The sequence below is a fragment of the Pithys albifrons genome, chromosome 5 (assembly GCF_047495875.1).
Source record: "Pithys albifrons albifrons isolate INPA30051 chromosome 5, PitAlb_v1, whole genome shotgun sequence".
NCBI lineage: Eukaryota > Metazoa > Chordata > Aves > Passeriformes > Thamnophilidae > Pithys > Pithys albifrons.
The window spans coordinates 63,112,912-63,135,064 of record NC_092462.1 but is presented as its reverse complement, the minus strand read 5'-3'; the positions used below and the strand labels follow the sequence as shown (position 1 = coordinate 63,135,064).

Genomic DNA, 22,153 nt, shown 5'->3' with positions numbered 1-22,153 from the left:
CATGCAGAGCTCAAATTTGCAAATAAGAGAGGATGATCAGTTCTTACAAAATGCCTTATGTTGATGTTATCAATATGAGAAACTGAAGATAAAACAAAAAAGAAAACCCCATCAGAGGTTTTTTTTAGATGATTCAGTTCAGGTGGATATGTTCAAAACTTTTCTTAAGAATGAAATCTCTGACATTGTTCTCCCATTTGTTTAACTACAGCTTTCTGACATCTCTTTGCTTCTCAACATAGACCCTACATGTGAGTAAGGGGAATCAGAGGTTTGTGGTTTACAGCAGGGGATGCAAAGCAATACACTTTGCTGCAGTCATTGTAGCAAAACATATTTCAGGGGTGTGAGTTTTACTGTAATGCTGGAGATTTCATAGAGTATAAAATACATTCCACGTATTAGTCCCTGATCTTGGGGAAAAAATTATATACATATAAATTGATATGTACCTCTATATACAATGCACAGAGTATACGCAGTATTTTGATTGACTAGCACAGGATAAACTGTTGAAAGTTCAGACCCTTCCAAATTTTAAATCTGTGAATTATTTGATGTATGTAACTCATTCATAGTTTCACCTTGCTGAACAGGTTTAAGGGATGACAGATTGAGCTGAATAAAAAATGAACTTGATTTTTTGAATAATACTACAAGAACCTTGAACTGAGATAGTTCAGTGAAATATTAATTGGTTTCTCAGCACTGTGATGAGAAAATATTAATTTTCACTTTCCTCTAAGAAGTAAATTCAGGGGTCAGTAATTTTTATAGGTCATGGTTTAAATAGAAAACAGAAATCAAACTGTAGTAATGACAAGTGATCTTCTTTCCAAAGTAGGAGTTGTTTTAAGAGCTAAATGGAAGAAAACAACTTCCCTCTCCCTGAATACAAAAGTGGATTTGGTAAACTATCAATTTACCTCCTAGTGTTTACTTTCTCATGTGCTAAAAGGGTCTAAATTATAATAGTCATCTTTCTGACTCAGGTTTAGACTAGCCAGATGCTAACTTCTATTGTATAAGGCAAAGTGCTACTTTTAAACCTTGGCCATGCTGGGATGATTTTCTACTGTGAGGCTTGTTACAGGTATATAACTGATTTCAGACCATTATTCACATAATACACTTCAATGGTTTTAATACTCGTATTTAATGCAATTTTTCAATCAAAGTAAATAATTTAGATACCATTACCTGAAAACAGACATGGCATTTAGAATGCCTTATTAGTTTGCCATATGGCTGTATAACCTCTCCTGCCCTTACTCAGTTTGATGTCCTCATACAACCCTCTGCATAACTCAACCACTGAACAAACTCACTTATTGCCCTTGCACAGAGAAGTCCTTAGTGGCTGAACATCTGGATCAGCCTCAGAGAAACAACTTCAAGTTGCTAGCCCCATGCAAGAAAGCCCTGCAGCAATGAAGGTGTCATGGTCTCCTACTATTAAATATCAAATTATAAAGAAGTGCCTTCCTTACTCAGTACTGAATTAGCTGGGGTGGATAACTGGGGATTTGCAGGACAGACTGTGTACCTGACACACTAGCAGAATCCTGGGATTACCTTGCTTCGTTAGAACAAAGTGCTAATAATGCCAAGGTTCAATCCCTGTACTAGGCCATTCACTTAAGAGTTGGACTTCCTGATCCTTGTCAGTCTCATCCAACTCAGCATGTTCTCTGACTCTGTAACAATTACATACTCCTGCCTCACATACTCCAACCAGATAAGCAAATATCTTTGCACCAGTTTATGTATGCAAAAGCCTGGGGGAGTTGTGTGGCATGACCAAAGAGCAAGAGTTATCCAGGAGACAGAAGAGTCCTGCTGGGCTGCTGGAAGTCGTCACTTATTTCCCTATTTGCCACCTCCTCTGGACATGTACTCCCCTTCAGATCTGCCTGCAGAGCTCTACAACAGATCACTCCTTCAGACAGGTAATAAATTAATAAGAAGCCCAAACCAAATCTACCACTTGAACTCAGAGTGGCATTTTTATTGAAATAATTATATTATTAGTTTTGCTGGAAGATTTCAAAGGATGGTAGCAGGTCAGAGAGCACAAAGAGCTGAAGAGCACCTGGAGGTAGTAACTTCTTTCCTGATCTCCTGAGGTTTCTTAGCTGCTCATGTTCCTAACTCATTAGTGTGAATAGAACCAAAACCTGAATGCCTGCTTGCAGCTCAGTGTTTAGTGCACTCAGCCATATTGCTTCTCACACAAGCTGAAAACTCCATCAGCAGGATGAGTATTTGTTTTAATGCCTCAAAGTCTCACTTAGCCACTCTTGGGTCTTGCTTATCAGAACAAACAAATCTCCCAACTCAAGCAGGCATCATGATATTTCCCTGGGATCAAAGGGGGAGGTAGTGAGATCACCAGAGAAACTCTCCATAGGAAAAGGGTGGAATTTTTAAGAACCTAAACAATACCTTAATTGCATTCAAATCAGCTAAAAACCACCATTTAATTTCAGAGCTCTGTCTAGTATGAGTGACAGAAATATCAAATGCTGATCACTTTTGAAAATTCAAATCACAATTTTTTCCTGCTATATTTTAACTCTCAGGAACGAATTTAGCCCTGTAAGACTTTTTTTTTTTTAACCTGCAAGGTTGATATCAGGACATCCACTAGCTTTTTTCTGAGTTCAATAGTACTCCCACACAATATTAATTAATAAATATGGATGACTCATACATTTCAGAAGTTCAGTGGACCACTGTAAATCCACAATCCTCTGGTAATCGCAGGCATACAGTCATTCTTCACCATGACAGCAACTTATGATAGAAGCTGTGAAAACCTGAGATAACAAGCCTGTAGGATAGGAAAGGGATAGCTGAAACTTTTCACATAATTTATGGCTGATTTTATTGGCATTGGATTTTTGCCAGGTGTATTTGTATCATAAAATGTGTTTTATTAATCTGATTTGAAGTAAAGTCACAGTGCATTATTTGGATAACTTCAGTCTCTGCTGAGGAAACATCAAAGCCTCCACCTAGCCCCACCAAACCCTCCTACCACTAGAAACAGAAAAAACCCAACAAACCCTAAACATGTGAATAGAAAGTTTATGCAACGCTCATGAATAATATGCAGATGTATGGAAATTAATAATTTCAAAACACTTCAATAAGGAAAAAGCATGTGCTATAGGACTCAAATACACAAATTATGCCAAAGTAAGGAATAAACAAAAGGTGATACCTGTCATGTTTTCTAGATCTGTTTTAACATTTAACTCTTGTTTTTGTAAATGAACACCCTGATGCAGGGTAGAGGGCCACCACTGGAGATAGGTGCACAACACAGAGTACATTCCTCAAATCACAAGTGTATTTCTTGCAGCCTTGTTCATAAGCAAGCAATTCAAGAAATGCCTTTTCTCCTTCTTTTTTTTTGCACTCATAAAGATGGGACAGTGTTTAAATTGACAAAGACTTACACAGGCGCTTCCAGTCAGGCAAATGCACGTTTCCCTTACACAAAGGAGGTCTAAACAAAGTCTTCTGTAGGAAGAAAGAGCCACAAATAAACACCCCAAGCACAGGCTGCGGCCAGGGACCATGTCCTACCTTGCACTGGCTTTGCTGGTTCACATCCCACTGCAGAGTGAAGGGGATCCTCCACAAGTGATGTGTTCGTTTGTTGGCAGCAGCTGTGCCTGCCAAAAGCCAGCCTGTCTCAAAGGATATTTGGCATTGCTTGCTAGTGTAGGATAAGAGTCTGAAAGCTTATGAGTTTTCAAAGATCTATTCATACAATAAAGCCTTCAGAACACCCCTCAGTCACGAGTGCTACAGAGGGTTTGAGCAGTGAATTTGTAATGGTCAAATCAGGCACAGGTGGAGTTTCACACGAGTTACCCCAAGACAGCTGAAGGCACACATTGTCTTCCAGAGCCACAGGCACTTAAACAGTACAACAACCCCCAAACTCTAAGTTGATTTCACTTCAGCATTTCAGGTCAATGTCTTTGAGAAGAAAAGCTGCAGAAACAGCTGGAAGTATCTTGCCTCACTAGGCTGTTGGCCTTGTGCCTCTTACATACACTACTGTCCACGTCTTTGTTGCCTATGTATGGCAGGTGTTTCAGTTGTCTGAATGAATTGGCTGGGAAGGGGGAACACAGAGAAATTGCCAGGGTTTTGGAAGAAATACTGAGGTTCAGGTACATTGCATTCTGTATAACTATTTAATAAGTAGCAAAATAGGCAGGGAATACTTCAGGCTGAGAAAGACTTAGGGGCAAAAAGGCTAATGTGAAGTGGGATTAAGCAAAGGCTGCAGAAGCTGACTCACGCCAGGCTTCGCATTACAAGATAGACATCTTAATCAGAACAGCTAGGGCATTTTTACAACGCAATATCAATTCACTGCATTTATTTCCAGGATACCAGTTTTATGCAGTCATGCTGCATGTGAGCAAATCACTCCTTAGCAATTTCTCAGCCCATTTCAATCAGATTGCAAAGAGAAATGGAGGTTTTAGAGATAATATTTTTCTGTTTATTTCCTTAAATTTGTCATAGGAAGAAATGAGAAATTCTGTAAGTGCCTCTACTAAGGCAAAGACTGGAGAGTGCCCTGAAATCTGACTAAACATAATGGGATCCCCATGGGAGTAAGCCTTTATACACCTTCAAGAGGGAGAAAAAAAGCTTTCATCACATCTCATACGGTCATCATTGTGAAAACGAGCATAGCATAAGGCATGTCTTACAGAAACTGCTAAGTTTCCTTCATTCAGGCACTCAGCAAGTACATTGCTTGAAGGTGACTTTGTCTTGTTACACCAATGTTAAAGAGTGGTTTGAATTCCCTGTAATGAAAGCTTACTACCAACCGTAGAACCAACCTCCCCAGTTCTGCTTTCTTCGATTTTTCTCAGTCTAAATGGTTCAGAAGAACCCACACGGAAGGCCTTTGATAATGCAACCCAAAAGCCTTTGTAGAACTTCCCTGAAGTTATAATTCTTCACAAATTAAAAGGTGTAACCTAAAAGAGGAAAGCAGCACCAATCAATATCTGGCCATATCTGTCAAACTTTTAACATTTGGTTTGTTGAAGCTTCGATACCCAAACTGTGCCACAGAGAATCCTCACCCATCATTTTTGCAGCTCTAAAAGCTTTCCTGCCTTCTTACAGCTCCAAATAAATGCAAGGATGACTCTTTTGACTTTCTGAATGGCGACGACTGCACTTGCAGCTTTTGATGGATCTTTGCATTTCCAAGAAGTGAGGAAGGCTTACTGGACAGAAAACAAGCTGGTGGATGGGCCTGTAACCTCTTCATAAAGGCAAGGAGAGCATTTTCTTGTACTTTTTCTTCTTGTGAGGTTGTTTGATATGGAGGAAACCCAATGCGTGCAGAGTAGGGTTCAAGGGCAGAACAGCTACATGAGCTGAAGTGAACTAAGACCAGATTCATTTGTGTGCAAAGGTAAGATTTTTTCCCCATCTCACATCTTTCCCTTGACCTCCTAATCCTCTGTATCCCATGACTGTGCAGTGCTGTTCATCTCATCTAAGCAGAGTCACTGAACTAGACACTCAGCTAAAGATAACCTACATAAAATGCTGATAAAAGTTTAATCTAAATTCTCATTACCCTGCATAACTTGTGTGCTTGAATCAGGACTACATGAAATGTTTCCTGGTCTGTTTTGAGAGCTTTCTAAGTGTATACATTAATCAACTACCCAGCAATAGATTGGTGCACTGTTCCTGAGCCCAAGTGGCACAGTGGGGCCATACACAGGCCCAACCAGGATCGCTGTGCACAAGCTGCTCAGCGCAACAGACTTCAGCTACTGCTGACTACTGATTTGTAACAAAAAAGCATATCATAGCTGAAAAAATTGATGCAGACTCACAGCTGATGGGGAGGCACCCTGCAGATGCCTGCCTGCTTCATGTGCAGGGTGGCACAGTGCTCCTTGTGCTGTGAAAAACATCAGTGTAAATTCCTAATTCTTGGGCACATGCTTTTACTCCTATGCTAATATGCAGAAGTGTGGTAGCCCAGTGGCCTTTAGTTCCCCCAAATGACACTTTCAGAACTTGATAATTTACCAATATTTCACCACTGTATGAGTGTTAGGTGTTCCCTGAGGATGTCTGATAGAAAAAGGCTCATAGAGAAAACACCTGTCTCTTAGTATATGGTTTCTTGAATCCATTTATATTTAGTCTTAGGCTAGTCATCTGCTCAGGCAATGACAATTCCATATACAGAAAGAATTAAAACAGCAGGTGTGTACCAAGCCACAAATAGGACAAATCACATGTACACTTAGTCAAGAAAACTAGCCTAACTTTGGTTGGACAAATGACCTTCAGAGAATGCCTTCTATCTTTCAGCTCCAGGGGAAGATGCAATGATTAACTTAGCCAAGATGCTTAACCTTTTAACACATGAGGACAGATGAACTGAATTTTATTCTCCCAGCCTTCAATCAATCATGCATTTGAAATATATAATTGAAAAATATCAAATAGCTCTAAAAGCCATAGGGCAAGAACTTCACTGGTTAGTTACACAGAACTCTAATTTTAAACAGACATATTTTTGAGAAACTCAGCATAGCAAAGCAATTAAGTATGTGGCTAAATACTTTTAAACTGACACTATGTGCTCTCTGTTAGGTCATACCTACAGCGGTGCAAATAGGTCACATATTCTTGTCTCAAGATACGCAGGCTTACAGGAAGTAGTGAAACTGAAATTTTGCTTCACAAAATCAAACAGAACCTGACCAGTAGCAGTGTAGAGATCAAGCTCCTGTTTAAAACAGCATCCAAACAGTGTCCTATCTCTCTCATGTTTTCCACTGCTAAAACACATATATACCATCAAAAAATCCCAAAACATGATCACAGCCTCTGTATACTGTTACAACTTAAAATCATTTCAGTATACTATTAATCAACCTTAATGTGTGACTTTTTTACATGTTCTTAATGGTCTCAGAAACTTACCCATATAGGGTTTTGTGCCAGCCATAGAAGAAGCTTTTTCTGAGCCTTTCACTATGGTTGCTATGTTAAAGTCAGTGATATGAACATGTCCTGCAATTACACAAAGTAAAAACAGAAGTTAAAATAGCACATTATACAAATATTCTTCTCTTTATTTAACATCTAATGATAATAGAAAGAAATTCAACTGGAGAGATTCATAACATTAATGAAAACTTATTATAAAATGTTACTCCTAACTAGAAAAATCAAACTGGAAGCAAAGTGATGGAATACACTTCCTGTGTGGTTGCACCTACTATCTGCTTGTAGTGTTGAACTGGTTTTATTGATCACCCCTAAATGTTTTCCTGCCAGAACAAACTTGAAAGTGGGCCCATGAGAACCTCATGAAGTCCAACAAGTCCAAGTTAAAGGTGCTGTATCTGGATCAGGACAATCTCAGGCAGGGTTACAAACTGGGAGATGAACTCATAGAGAGCAGCCCTGCAGAGGAGGACTTGGGTGTTCTTGGGGGTGAGAAGCTGGACATGAGCCAACAGTGTGTGCTTGTAATCCAGAAAGCCAGTAGTATCCTGGGCTGCATCAGAAGCAGTGTGGCCAGCAGGCCCTCATGAGAGCCCACCTGGAGTACTGTGTCCAGATTGGGGGTCCTCAACATAAGAAAGATGTGGACCTGTTGGAGTGGGTCCAGAGGAGGCCACAAAGATGAACTGAGGGCTGGAGCACCTCTTCTATGAAGACAGGCTGAGAGAGATACAGCTGTTCAGCCTGAAGAAGTCTCCAGGGAGACCTTATAGCAGCCTTCCAGTACCTTAAAGAGATTTATAAAAAGGAGGAAGGGGGACCTTTTACTCACAGATAGTGATAGGAAAAAGAGCAATGGTTTTAAACTGAAAGAGGGCAAGTTTAAATTAGATGTCAGGAAAAAATTCTTTACCAGAGGGTGCTGAAGCACTGGAACAAGTTGATCATAGAGGTTGTGGATGCTCCCTCCCTGGCAGTGTTCAAGGCCAGGTTGGATGGGGCTCTAAAAAACCTGGTCTAGTGGAAGGGGTTCCTGCCTGTGTCATGGGGTTTGGAACTGGATGATCCAGCTACAGCCACCCCTCACAATCTCAGGTACTTGTGACACTGTCTACTGTCACATCCACTACAGTTTACCATCACCGTGATTTTCTCTGAGTCTCCTCTGAGCAAAGAGAAAGATGAGAAGAAAAACAGTATTATTATCATACAATAACTATAAAATTAGATCCGTAGTAGCAGAATAGTGTGTATATAACAGGAGCAGGTCCCAAACAATCACTCATTTGACAGCAGGTTGCAAGATGAAAAATAAGTCAGCCTCGGGATGTGCCGCCTGACCAACTATACAGATGATTTAAACTGAACTAATCAGGATGAATGGCCCCAACCTGCTGTCATTGCTTTTTTCTGTGGGATAGCTTATGTTAAGTGTAGGTTAAATTGCTCCACCACAATGTAGTAGCACTTATTAATCTGGACTTGCTGTAGACAGGTAAACTGAACATAAATCCACCTTGAAAATCTGCAAATTTCTAATTTGACAAATCTTCTATTAGGTTTTGCATCTCTACTGTAGGACTAGTGTTATATTATTGAGTGATGCAGATATTATGCTCTCTGTGAGTACATCTGGCAATGCCATTATGGAGGACAGAGTATAGGGAAAGGCACTCCCTTTCCCAGTTTAGCACTGTATTCAGACCAGGATTAATACATCATGTGTTGAACTAGACTCTTGAGTGACAAATTCATGTGTTGTTTTTTTTAATCAAGTCTCATCCTTGTTCAGTTCAGAGAAAGGATCAGGGTTTGGGTATGATGCTGTTACTGAGTGAGGGAGGTTGTTATGTTTGCTGCCAAAGATGAAAGAGTTGTACCCATTGACTGAGGTTGGATGTTACTGTGGTGCCTGATGAAGGAAACACAGTCTCAACAAAAAGTTATGCTGCTCCAACAGTCTAACCTAGATCTTGCTCAAAGTCCACAGAATATGTATCTGCCAACCTCTAACAACTCTGCAGCTATGCATGTGTGAACTGAAATACTCAGATGGCCCTAGTTTGGCCAAATCTGAGCCAGTTTTGAAGGGTAAAAGGAAGAAGGCACCTCCCACTGCCAAACTTAAAGCTATTTATCCAAATGGGAGATGCAGTAGAAGTTTTCAATGAATTGGTTTGCATACTTTCTGCACTTTTCTTAAAAAATCTTAGATTTTACTGACACTTACTTTCTAAGATACTCAGCTCGGGAAGACATCTGCTCACACCAGACAAAATCTGTGAGCAGAAGAAAGCCATACCTTTAAAAGGTGTGAGAGGTGTTAAGCTGTCAAAATAAGAATTAGCATTCACTGCTCAACATGACATCACAATTCCAAGATAGTGCTCCTGCTCCTGGTGGCTGGAGTGTATGATATTGGCAGTTAATTTCTGCCATGATATAGCACTATGGCAGATGGCTTCTTGAAAATGATAACTGAACCACATATAGCCTCCTCATGACAGTAGTTTAAAGCAATTCCATGTACAATGTAGAATTAAATGTTGCAAGAATGTCTGGAGACTAATACTTTCTCTTTTTTTGACAGATAAATAAAAGTTCTGTCACTTTAATGACAGCATTGCAAGTGATGCTCCCTATTAGACTGCCAGCATGATTGCCCATTGCAAAACATATATTGCATAATATCCATTCAGACTGATCCAAACAGTTGATTTGCAATCAAAATTGCCTCTCCTGCAGTGTATTGTTTTCTCTCCCTTTTATTAGAGTTCTTTTCATTTAACAAAACCAAAATAGCACATGTAAATTGTATACACTGACTGATTTTTTTTGTTAAAAATGCCTTTCTGCAAGGTAAGGGATGGATTGGGAATATAGATTCTGTACAGCTCCCCTGCATCCTGCTGCCAGTACAGCAGCAACAGGCAGCTCCTGTACATGTAGCAGGGATGCAGTGGAGCCAGGTCTGCACTGCTGGAATATCTCCAGCTTTGCTCTTCACCACCACAGGGTTACTCCATGGCTCACTGGCTCTCTGTGGGTAGCCTTTGCCTGCTGCTAAAAGGACTGCTAATTGCTGCTGGAGGGAAAGGAAGGTGTTCCACAGGCCAGTAAATGGCTGTGCTGGTGCAGGGACTGCACACATGGCCTGGTGGGAGCTGGGGGGCATTGAGAGAGGCTGTGTCTGGGACAGGGTCAGAGCAAGGAGTGAATCCTCTGTGCCTGTCAGCAGTGGAGGAGGGCTGGAGGGTGTTGAGGCAGAGCTCTACCTGCCTGCACACACCACTGAATTATTTCAAGTATTCTAAGCCAAGTACTTGTTTTGGTTTTTTTCATTTTGGTTTGGTTTTTTTGCTTTTTTTGTTTGTTGATTTGGGTTGGGTTGGTTTTTTGTTTGGTTTAGGTGGGCTTTTTGTTTGGTTTGGGGTTTTTTGTTTGGTTGTTTGGTTGGTTTTTTGTTTCATTTTTTCTTGATCGTTTGCCAGGTGTGGTTTATGGGATTTTTGGTGCTTTTTCTATATTTTTCATTCCAGGTGTGAATATTTCAAGAGACAAACCCCAACTCTCTGTAGAATCAGCCTCCAAAATGTTTTTACTGCAGCTGTTGCACATAGGGCAAAGGACGGTTGCTATTACTGCAGTAAATATTCTGGGATACTAGCTAGTTCATACTGTTTACAAAAATTCTGTTTGTAGGGACTTTTTTCTGTCTAAGCTTCACATCTTTTACTCCACCTCCCTTTCTGGATATAATTGTGAACAATTAAATGTCAAAACCAAGACTACACCCTGGTACGATATTGAACTGAGCAGAATGTCAGTGCCACTTGGATTTAGCTCTTATGAACTGTGAAGAAGACCAGTGTACAGCAGATTCAGCAGTACCTAACTAAATTCAAGTATTTCAGGCAAAGAGGTCATTGCTTAATCCCTGGAGCTGCATGACCACATATGATAATAAGATGATGGTAGAGGGAAGGGAAGAAAAAATGAATGACCACGTCCCTTTGGCTCTCTGCAGAGTGACTTTGTAAAATCATCCCAAACTGCAGATTTCACATACACCAACACATATATTGGAAGCAGAAAGTATCCCAGTGGAAATTGTTTCAAGATTATATTCTTCCAGTCAGCTTCCACTAAGGCTTAACAGGGCAAGCTAATACCTACAGCACAGTGTATGACTCTGGAAAGCTGTGCTATTTTTATGCCTCACTTTTCCACATCATCTGACATAACAGTATCTAAGGTAAGCAGCAAATGATCTTTGTTTGGACTATTATTTAATTTTTGAGCAAATTGTAACGACAATTAGAACAAGTCCTGAAAGGCAGCTGGGGCTGCCTGACTACCATTTAGCAGACAAAAATGCACATGATTTCAAACCTCATTGCATTTCTCAGAGTCTGAAACCAAAGGGGTGAATGTGAGGGCAGAGAGAAGAAATATTATGTTGGAGTTAATGCCACCAACTCAGCATGCATCAGAGCTGATAGAAATCTCAGCACAGTAATATTCTGGAGGAAATTCAACTCTGTTTTGCCCTCAGAAAGTCAATCCCTATGAAAAATTTAAAAAGCCTCTCTGGATTCATCTGTACAATGCACCCAGCTGAACCTGGCATGGCTTGGCAGTCTGCCACTTACCATCATGGAGACTGGCAAAACCTTATTGCATGGCTGCAGGTGGGTTCAGCAAGGCTGTGCATTTCCAAAGGTTGGGCTGCTGGATAGCCATCTAGGCATGCAAAATTTCAGATATACTTTCAAAGTCTATATAGCTTCATGCTGGAAACATTCATCTTGCTAATCAATATCAGAGGATTAAATAAGATACATTCCCTGAAAATTGTCCGTGGACAAAGGACCAGCTCTAGTGCAGACACACCAAGTACATTTTTAGTGGAGATTTCTCCCAGATGTCAGTATACAGTAATAATGTTGCCAGTTCTAGTACTCAGATTTTAATACTGGGAATCAAATTATTAATTTTTGGGTGTTTCATCCCATTCTTAGTTTTAAGGCCAAGATTACTTATTGGCTACATCTTTCAATTTTGCTTTTAATTTTCAAATGAGAACTGACATATAATCAAGGAAATAGAGTTTTAAGGAACAATTTGATTATGATAAAACAATGTAATAATATATAATAAGGCACATACAAATGCCAGTTTCAGTTAGCCTTGCTCACTCATAATGGAAATATTTTTACTGAGTAAAGTTATCACTATCAGATGCAAAAACCCAGTTTACAAAAACCCCAAAACCTAATAAAATATATAGTCCTTTAAAGTCTAAGAGTGAAATATTAGATCTGTGATTTCAATATGAAGAACCATCAGGAAACAATTTCAAGACTGGAAGTAGTATTTATTCAGTGAAATTAGCAGGTAACACTTTCAAAATCAACAAACAGGTAGTGAGTCTTCACATAACCCATGTTTAAGTTAATAAGCCTAACACAAGATGTTAAGAACGCTAAAAGTTCTCTTCATTCAAGAAAGCACCAGAAAAGATCTGGGAAAAGGGCACTGAAAGCTATTAATGTGTGGAAACCATAACTGGCTCAGGAAATGCCTTGACCACAAAAAGCTGGAAGGTGGGTGAGTATATGGGGAAAGTACCACGAAACCTATTTTCTTATATATCCTGCTCTGTCATGCACTTTTTTAGAGACTCTTGGAGTTAAGAAAGACCCATCATTTAGATGGGTCTTTGATCCGTTGTGATTGCTCTTCTGCTCTGAAACTGAAAGCCTGCATACCTGTAACACTACAGCAAGCAAGAGGGGGACAGAACTTCTCCCTGATAAGGAGATGTTAAAAAGACTGAGGCTCTTCTGCTGACAAAAGAGTGTGGAAGAAGTTTTTGAATACATTGAATATTGTGATTCCAAGTTATTATTCATCAAATCCTGCAATTTTAGAAGTAGAAGATTTTATTTTTTTTTGCAAGAAGAACGTTTCAGAACACAACACTTTCCCTTCATGAAGGGTGTTGATCTTCCACAGTTTACTGCTCCAGAATCTTGTAGAGGCCAATATCAGCTGCAGCTTCAAAGAGACAGTAAACAAAGTCATTAACTAAGATTCATCCACATTTTAAAAGGAATATACAGAGATGCCCTAATATACTACTACAAAAATTGTGGGTGATAGGAAACACTGAAGCATTTGATAACTAAATGGTAAAAAGCATGTTCCATGAATAGTATCTGCTCTTGCCACCAGTTGTGAAAAAATGCTGGACAAGGTCTTGGATCTGACCCTGCAGGGAATTCTTCCTCAGTAAACTAAGCAGGGATCTTGCTGTGTATTATGAAATGATGTCCTGAAAAATTGACTGAGAAGAAATGAAACTCTTGCAGATTTCCTGTAAACAGATTTTAATCTGATGTGGTCACTCTGTACAATGCCAAGCCTGGATGCAAAAGTAGAGCCTCGTCATTTCCCCAGAACAACCAGTAATGTTAATGTCAATATTGCTACCAAATAGCTATAGAAATAGTGTTATCATCTCTGAAAAAAGGTCAATATACTAATCTTTTTGCCACTGCTTGTTTTTCTGCATTTAGGAAATTCTACATCTCCGTAGACATCATAGTTAATAAATCATGGAAAGTTTTAAAGACATCTTTAATTTCTTCAATATTTCAGAAAAAAATAGACAATGGACCAGACTTACAGATTCCAGTTCTAAATCCTGTCATTTCAGTTGTATTGTTCTAAACTATTAAAATGAAAGGAATAGTAGAGGAAGCAGAATAGTGTCATTAGGAGAATTCTATAATGCTTTTCTCTACAATACAATAGTAATAGCTCTCTTGAAACACTAGGTAGTCCCCTCAGCTGTCACTGGAATAATTCTGGTTTAGATGTATGTTAGCTGATCAAAGCACTACTACTAAATTTAGAGACTGATGTTAGTCATAAGAGGAAGAGCTTTCTGGGAAAGCTGAGAAGGAAAAATAACAAAAAAGCTGTATGGACAGCATTAATTTCCTTAGAAAGGTCTGATTCTGGTTCCGAGAGTGAACCCTGAAACTGTCCTTACATTCTCTCCTCAGAGGTGGGATGGGGAATCTCTCCAGGGGACTGTGCAATCATCCTCTGGCAGGGGCTGGACACTGTTTTACACAGCTAATTATCCCATTCTTATGTAACATTATGCTTTTCATTGTCATCAAACATTTATTTCCACTGATGCAACAGAACCTGTGCTCAGCAGTGTTGAGATGCACCTTTGCTGAAAAGTATATGGGAAAATTCAGAATTCCTCTGCCAGAATGATTTTGAAGATATTTCATATGTTTTCATGTTTTGTTTTGTTGTTTTTGTTTTTTTTTTAAATTGTAAATTAGAGTGATCATTTTAAGGGTTAAGAAAAATCTCCTGTTTTCACCACTTCTTTACTTCTACTGAGGTATGTTCCCTAAGCCATACAGAGAAATCGTAGTGAAATTAGTTTTAATGAGCAGAACTCTCTGTAACATATATTCTTAATATACATTATGAAAAGTCAGTCAGTAAGGTATTGTGAAAGGTGCAAACTACATTTTGACTTCAGCCAGACTAGGTTTCTTCAGTGAGGCCAAAGAAATGGAACTCACTGAGACAAAGTCTTGATCAGAAATGTTGTGCATATCCAATTCCATGATACTTTGTGTAAGCATAATTTGTTAATGAGCTGTAAGAAAGACCTAGGGGTAAAGTCTAGAGTATAGGAAACTTGTGCCATCTTAGAGGCCACAGGCTAAAACAGAGTTCCTTCCTGTGCACCTGGATAGACTCATTAGATGAATTTGTTATGCTTTGTCTGCAGCCTAACATATTTGTGGTGCATATTCAGCATATTTTTTCCATTAAATGAAATCTAATGATTTTGTAAAAATGATGTTACTATGCTGCAGTTTAACCAGAACTTTTAGGAACTTTAAGGATAGCATTCTTCTTGCACAATGTACCCTGTAAGGTGTATATCTACATCTTAACTCAAAGCTTCTAGATATTAGTCACCAAAGACAAATAAATACTAGTGTATAGTGAAAAAAGTTGTCCCAAATAGATTAGATGATCTAAAACACCTCTATGTGTTTCAGTTATCTGTAAAGTAAGCCTGTGGTAATGAGTCAGGTACAGGCACCTGTCCTACGGATATCACCTCATTAAATGAGTTGAACTGTGTGCGTAGATCCTTTCCCAGGTTCAGAGAATTCCTACTACCAACCACATAATGGGTCTTTGAACCTGTTTGAATCCATGAGCTGATCAGTTCTGCTGACCAAGATCTATCTGCACATCTGCATGTTGTTTCAGCACGTGTCTGCAGGTGTGCTATGAGGGAGCAGCATGCTACTGTTTGGCAGAATAGGAGCCATCCATCCTGAAATTTCAAAGCTGCCTACAGATAATTTGGTTGCTGAACAGTTTATAATCACAAAAATGCTTTCATTTTGCATCATAGTGCCCACTCTGGTGTAGGTTCTTCTCTGTGATACTTGAGTCTCCATAGGAAAGCTCTCACAAGAGGCTGATTTTGTTCACTAATTGACCTTGATGAGGGGCAAGGAGAGATAAGGGTAACTGTACTTCAAAGGCTGTCAGAGATTAACATACTCATACTCATTTTGTGTTGCTGTTGGCATCTTTAATTCTCCCAGGACTTAAAGACAAGACATTTCTATTTCATGCTTATTTGCTGATATTAGTGTCTAGGGAACATTAACACTTTTGGGTCTGAAACATTAAATTACTGAAGTTCTAGATTGTTTAAAATGCCAATATTACTTAGCTTTATTGATTTCCATGTTTCCAGGGACAAACTTCACCCTTGCACATTGTTACCTCTTTAATTAACTTAGACATGTAGCGGCTCTGCAATAGATTTTGAAACATAATGCTATCGTTGGCATAATTTCAAGATTATATTTTCTCAGAGATTATCTGCTTTTAATCAAATGCTGAAGTGAACAAAGCACAGGACTTTCCAACAGTAGCAAACACCCATCTCCTTTTCCTATTTCATTCTTTTCCTGTATTTATTTGTGTTCTAATTGATACAAGGTTAACACTCTCTTTGCCTGTATTTTCTCATGTTTTCCTATCAATAATTGCATGAAGATACATTAGGTTTAAGCTAAATACTTCTGAGAGAGACTATATGTGTAAAATTTAAGGTTAAATAAATTAGATGCTCTTTTTTTCATACCCTTCCTTTTATGTTTGAGAACATGGAATTTATACTAAAAGTTCAAATCTGTTTATCTTGTCTAGTCTTTCTTTAATTTTATTTAAGTCAGAACTACATGTAGAGGCATAAAACTTTTGCAGACTTGGAGGCAAATTTCAAAAATCAATATCTAAATTTAGGAAAGTAATTTCAAAACCTACATGAGAAATAATTTGCTATGTGTTGTAGTTTCGAATTATAATGTAAATTCTCTCCCTGCCACTAACTGCCCATGCCATTACTTAGCAAAAGAAGTAGTTAACTGCTATGGTTTCTTCTTGATCATTTGGGTGGGGGACAGACTGTTTCTTTTGTTTTTGGGGACATTCCATTTTTTTAGCTCGGCTGAACACAGGAGCGGTGTGTGTGTGTGTGTGCTGCGGTAGAGGAGAAGCCATTTTCTCCTGCTCCTGGCTGCTGCTGCTGCTGTATTTTTGGTGAGCTGGTTCCTCTTTTTTCCTTGCCACGGCTGTTCTCCTGGTTCAGATTGGGGCCCTGGTCACTGCTCCAGTCTCACTGCTGCCTGCAGTGTCATGGCCTGCCAGCCCTGGCCACAGCAGTGACCTGCAAGAGAGAAGGCACAGCTGCTTCCCGGGACACACTGCGGCTTTCCGCTTCCAGCTTTCCTTCTTCGTTTGGGACAAGGGACATGGAGGGAGAGACAGAATTCATCTGAGTGTTCACTGCTTGTCTGTCTCGCTGAAGAGGAACTGGGAGCTAACCCTGCAGCTAGTTGGGGTGTGACACAGACACTACCCATAAGTATAACTTTTTCTCCAGGAGGAAACCTGCTGGTTTGGGGGTTGCTCTCTTTTGTTGTTTTCCTGTGGTGTTGGGGAAGCAGTTTGCTCTGTTCTGTTTACAGTTATATCTATACCTATACATATATCTATATCTATCTATATATCTATCAGTTAAGAACAGTTATCCTTCTTATATCCATTTTCTGATTAAAGTTCCTTTTCTTAAATTTGATAAAGAGTGACGTGATTATTGTGGAGGAATCCCCTCCTCCATTTGTGGGTAAACATTTTGGTTTTTCCCCTCAAAACCAAGACACTATGTGAAATGTCTTAGCTTTTCAGAAGTTCTGAAAGAGAAAATAAAGTGTTTGGTACTGTCCTACTTGTAGGCATCCCAAAAGGAATTTTGGTGATGAACAGAAATCCTGTTAATAAAGTATTAACTTCTTTTTATGAAGGGCCCCTGGTGAGCTCAATTCATAGTAAACTCTTTTGTTTTCACACCTTGAAAGTTTTAGATCTGCACATTCTTTTTGCAATGGGAGGGAAAATTTAAAAATTCCACAAGGTGTTCTGAGGGACTTAGCAGAGAAAGCCCAGATTTAAGTAGGAATTCAACATCAGAGGCTGATTTACAAAGCATGAGCATGCTGTTGAGATCTCAAGAGTTGGAGATTCTGAGAGAGAGCAGTCAATATTTACTTACCATGTTCATCCAATAGTATGTTGTCAGGTTTGATGTCCCTGAAAAATAAGGAAAGGAGCACATTACATTTCATACCTGAAGGAAACTTGCAATTTTAGTTTTCTCCATCTGAGTATGAGGGGTAAGTCATTTAAATCATTACAAAACCAATGAAAACCATATAATACATAAAGGCAAATGATTTTTATCTGCATTTTTTTATTTTCCTAAGAAAACATGAACACTAAAAAAGCTCTCTAGGTTTCCCCTTATTGTGGTTTTGTTTTCATATGGTTACCATTGACATGGGTTCGGTTTTCAAGATTATGTGCTTTATTCTTTATAGCAGCAGGAACACTGAGATGGAAGATTTGCATCTAGGAGGTGCCTCTGATTGCTTCAGGGACTTCACATTGGAAAGAAATCATTTAATTGGAAACATTGGTGGTTTACTCTATCTGCCAGACCCTGCTTCTCTTGCGCTCTCACAGGCATGGTCACTCACACACTGCTGAGTCCCGTGAGCTATCCTGTGCTAACTGAGTCAGTCTAGCAGCTCTCCTTTAGCCCTTGAATCCCTACTTGGCTGTTTGTAACATTAAGTACCATACTGGGAAAAGGAGCTGGAATAAGGGAAGATGGAGCTTCTGATGGACTGAAGCTCAACGATGCCGTTCTTGGCACAAGGGAACAAAATTGCCCTAGAGAGTTTCACTTTCAGGGTCATTCCAATTAACCTAAGTTCATGCTGCTGTCAGGAGGGATGAAGACAACTTTTCCCCACCATTGTCAGGCATTCCCATTCTCTTTCTTGCTCCAGCATTATTACCATTGTTGTGAACCTGTTCTGGGGGAAATTCACTTCTTTGCTTTGCCTGCTGGATTGGTCCCTGGTCTGGCTCACCCTAAGGCTTGGTGAGTGTGATGTGGCAGTGCTGTGTAGCACTGCCTTGACCCTGGCAACCGACACTTCATGCAATTTTGAAGCTCTATTCTTGGTGTGGCACTGACCCAGTGGGAGAGGCATCAGTCCAGCCTGAGCAAAACTTTTGCTCCTTGGTCTGAATTTTCCACTTATCTCAAAAGATAAGGCACCATAAACTGAGAAAATAAGCTGTTCAATAAGTCTGCAAATGAAACTCCAAGTGTTTCTACCTGTGTAATTGCTTTTAGCCAAGGGATGACTTGATGGCTTGATTACTCAAATTTAAATGTTTCCTAGGAAAGTTTTTTCCCAATGTGCCCATAAATGGAATAAAGAAAAAAGGAAAATATTGCAAAAATAAAATGTGTTACACCAGAACATATTTTTTTGTTTACAGAAAGACTTCTCAAGTAAACATCACAGATGAAAAAGATAGCAATAGCAATTATAATTTGTATATTGCTTGCATGATATGAGCTCAGTCATCACCCAAACTCCACATCTTTATCAACAGAAGAAGGGAGTTTACACCTTCCTTAACATTCTGGATTTCGCACTTTCTAGCCCTTCTTGAGAATCATATGAAATTGTGAAGCACGCTAAGATTATGTTTATAATTTGTGTAGCAGAAGCTGGGGAAACATAAGATAAATAAGAAATTAGTTTGAATAATTCTCTATACACATTTGGAAATAACGTAGGATGCATATGTGTCCATGTAAGGAAAAGGATTTCACTATGAATTGCCATCTGGAATGGAAATGTAAAATTAGACAAATATTTTGGTGTGAAATACTGTATTTCTTTTGCACGACTTACAGGCTACCTATAACTGTCTGATTCAGCAGTGTAGTTTTTTGACCTTCACACAGCAGCAGTTCTAGTTATATGTAATAGGGAACATCTGTCCTAGAGCCTATTTCACTCAAAACCTTCCTAACTCTGACTTCTGTGTTTCCTGTCCCCTGTAGTCACTTGGCATATCATTTACCATATTCAAAGCCTTTCCTTCCATAATTTGATATAGGTCAAGTTGTGAGTTACAGGCAAACTGTGGGAATAAATATCTCTGTTTATATTATAAAACTTCTCTTTGGTTGAATTATCATAGGAAATTCTATATATTTTTATATGCAATGTTATATCTAACCACTCAATTGAAAAGACAGTTTTCAAAAGAGCTACTATGCAGATGGTATCAAATATATTTGGAAGTGACAAAATGATCTCTGGTTTTTGATAACTGTCTTCTGATAAGAGTTGGAATTGTGATTTCCTGTTGAATAGTCTTTGTGGCTGAACTGTGACTTGAAAATACAGCAATGACTTTCCGTGAAAGTAGGCATGTCATGGTTTTGACAGTCAAATCAAATATTTTAAACTTTGTCTTCACAAGTTTTAACAACCACAAACTGACTTTGCACTTCTCTCATGGCTAAAAGGCCATACACATTAGGGTCTTTCTGTGGCCTAAAATCAGTGACACATTCAACATCACTCCAAACTGTTTTTCCCACTTAAAGAAAATTAAAAATTGGAATTATACAGTCACTAGTACTTCACTGAGAATAAAACGGTTCAAAAGAAAAAACTCAACTTTATGAGCTATTGGCATATGTATAACAACACAACATGCAGGGATTGCTTATTACAAGGCTGTGCCTTTTCTATCATTTTTTTAACGAGTTAAAAGAGTTTGAATATATGTTATAGTGTTGCATCATTAAATAGACGATACATTTTCATAGCCACCAGAAAAGGCATTGACAAATCCACCTGACAACTGTATGTATCATCAAATACATTCTTCATGCAATTTACATCTGTAATGTTCAGAAAGTTGAGTGGCAAAATTAGATCTGTGCTTATCTTTCTGTGACTAATTCAGGCAGTAGCTGATACTTGATACAGATGTGCACAGACCATAAAGCCTTTCCTACCTAGGGGATGTTCCCTGCTGTGGCCTCTGTTGGCTTTGCTCATTTTGCTCAGAGGCAGGACTGCAGCTGGGGGCAGACACCACAGGGTGTATGCCTTGCACTCAGCAGTGCAGCCCCTCAGTCCCTGGGGCAACCTGATGGACTCATAACCAAGTCTCAGATATCACACCAGGCTATTTCAAACTGCTTTTACAGCAAGTAAAAGTCATGGGCTAACTTGAGAGAAGGTAAACCTGTTTCTTAACTAATATCCTGTTATTTCAGACTGACAAGCCTGGAGATGTACATGATGCATAGATTCACATGGCAGGAGAGAAAGAAAAGCACAGGGTGATAGTGAAGAGTGTGCCTTCCAGCAGTACTGTTGTGCGCTTGTCCCCAGTTTACAGTGTGCACTTAAAAGCTCTGCTCTCCAGAGGCAGCTTGTTGAAAGCTCCAAAGACTGCAGAGGGGCAAGGGCACTGCTCTGCCCTTGCACTGACTGCTGCCAGCTACAGGGCAGGAATGGCTCAACATGATCAAGGGGAAGCTGGGCAGGCCCAGGTGCACTGCAGGTTACTGGATATATTCAGACCTGAAGGCTTCCAGCATCTATTATATTTAGTTCCTCTACCTAAATACTCTAGGAAAACTAATTTAAATAGTAAAAACACTGTTTATGTAGAAAGGTGGATTTAAAAGGTAAAAGCTCTCTAGTTAAGCAGTTTAAATTCAGACATATTACATAACTGAAATTCTGTTTTGATTACACATCTGATTTTCAGAAAAAAAATTCCCCTTAGCAAGCATGTTCAGTCAACAGGGTGTGAAATTCAGCATCTTAACTTCAGGGTTTTCCTGTTTTGCGTATCCTTAGCTAAGAAAATTAATTGAAACACTTATTTCATAATTCAGGTACCTCGAACCAGCTCATAAGAGAAATTGAGAGAGATTTGCAAAGAGGAAACTCACAGTTTGGATTCAGAATAGCCCTGGGCTGCTCTCTGACTTCATCAAACAATGACCAACAGAGCTATGGCAGCATGCTTGATAATGATTTCATAAACGCAACTTTCTCAGTCTATACAGGTGCTACCTCAACTCTTTTTATACACAGAAAAATCAGGGCAACATAGAAATGAGAGCAGAGAAACCTCCAAAGTCTTTGCTCAGTGACAGGACCAGGCACAACTAATATAACAGTTGGCCTAAGAAACTCAGAGGCGTGGATAATTAAGAAAAAAATTGGAAAAAACAGAACTTAATTGCCATTGTTGTTTTGCCTATGAATCCATTTCTAGGTTTCTTCAATTGCCTTAGCTACAAGTGTCAAAATAAAAACTGCCTGAAGGAGGAAAGTACAGTAAGAAGGTGCTGCATATAATTTCCAAGTAGGAAAGAATGATTAAAAATCTACTTGTTTCTTCTATAATACCTAGGCTGACTGGACATCCCATGCTTGAAGATATTCTCTCTGCATACCGTCTTCATTCTTGTTGGTTTTCAACACCTGCCTGGAAAAACCCCAGGCAACCTGGTCTGATCTGAAGGCTGACCCTGACTTGGGCAGAACATTAGACTAGAGGCCTCTGGAGGTCCCTTTCCACCCTGAATAAG

General features: G+C 39.3%; 1 protein-coding gene across 2 annotated transcripts in view; it reads right to left on the bottom strand.

Annotated features, from left to right (window-relative positions):
- The window catches only part of STK32B (serine/threonine kinase 32B), a 179,408-nt gene that overhangs the window by 37,108 nt on the left and 120,147 nt on the right, over positions 1-22,153 (bottom strand). For both annotated transcript variants that reach the window (XM_071555231.1, XM_071555232.1), the window contains 2 exons: positions 17,714-17,751; positions 7,003-7,092 (listed from right to left, as the gene is read on the bottom strand). In XM_071555231.1, coding sequence (XP_071411332.1) covers positions 7,003-7,092; positions 17,714-17,751 — 128 coding nt within the window. The remainder of the gene's footprint in view (positions 1-7,002; positions 7,093-17,713; positions 17,752-22,153) is intronic.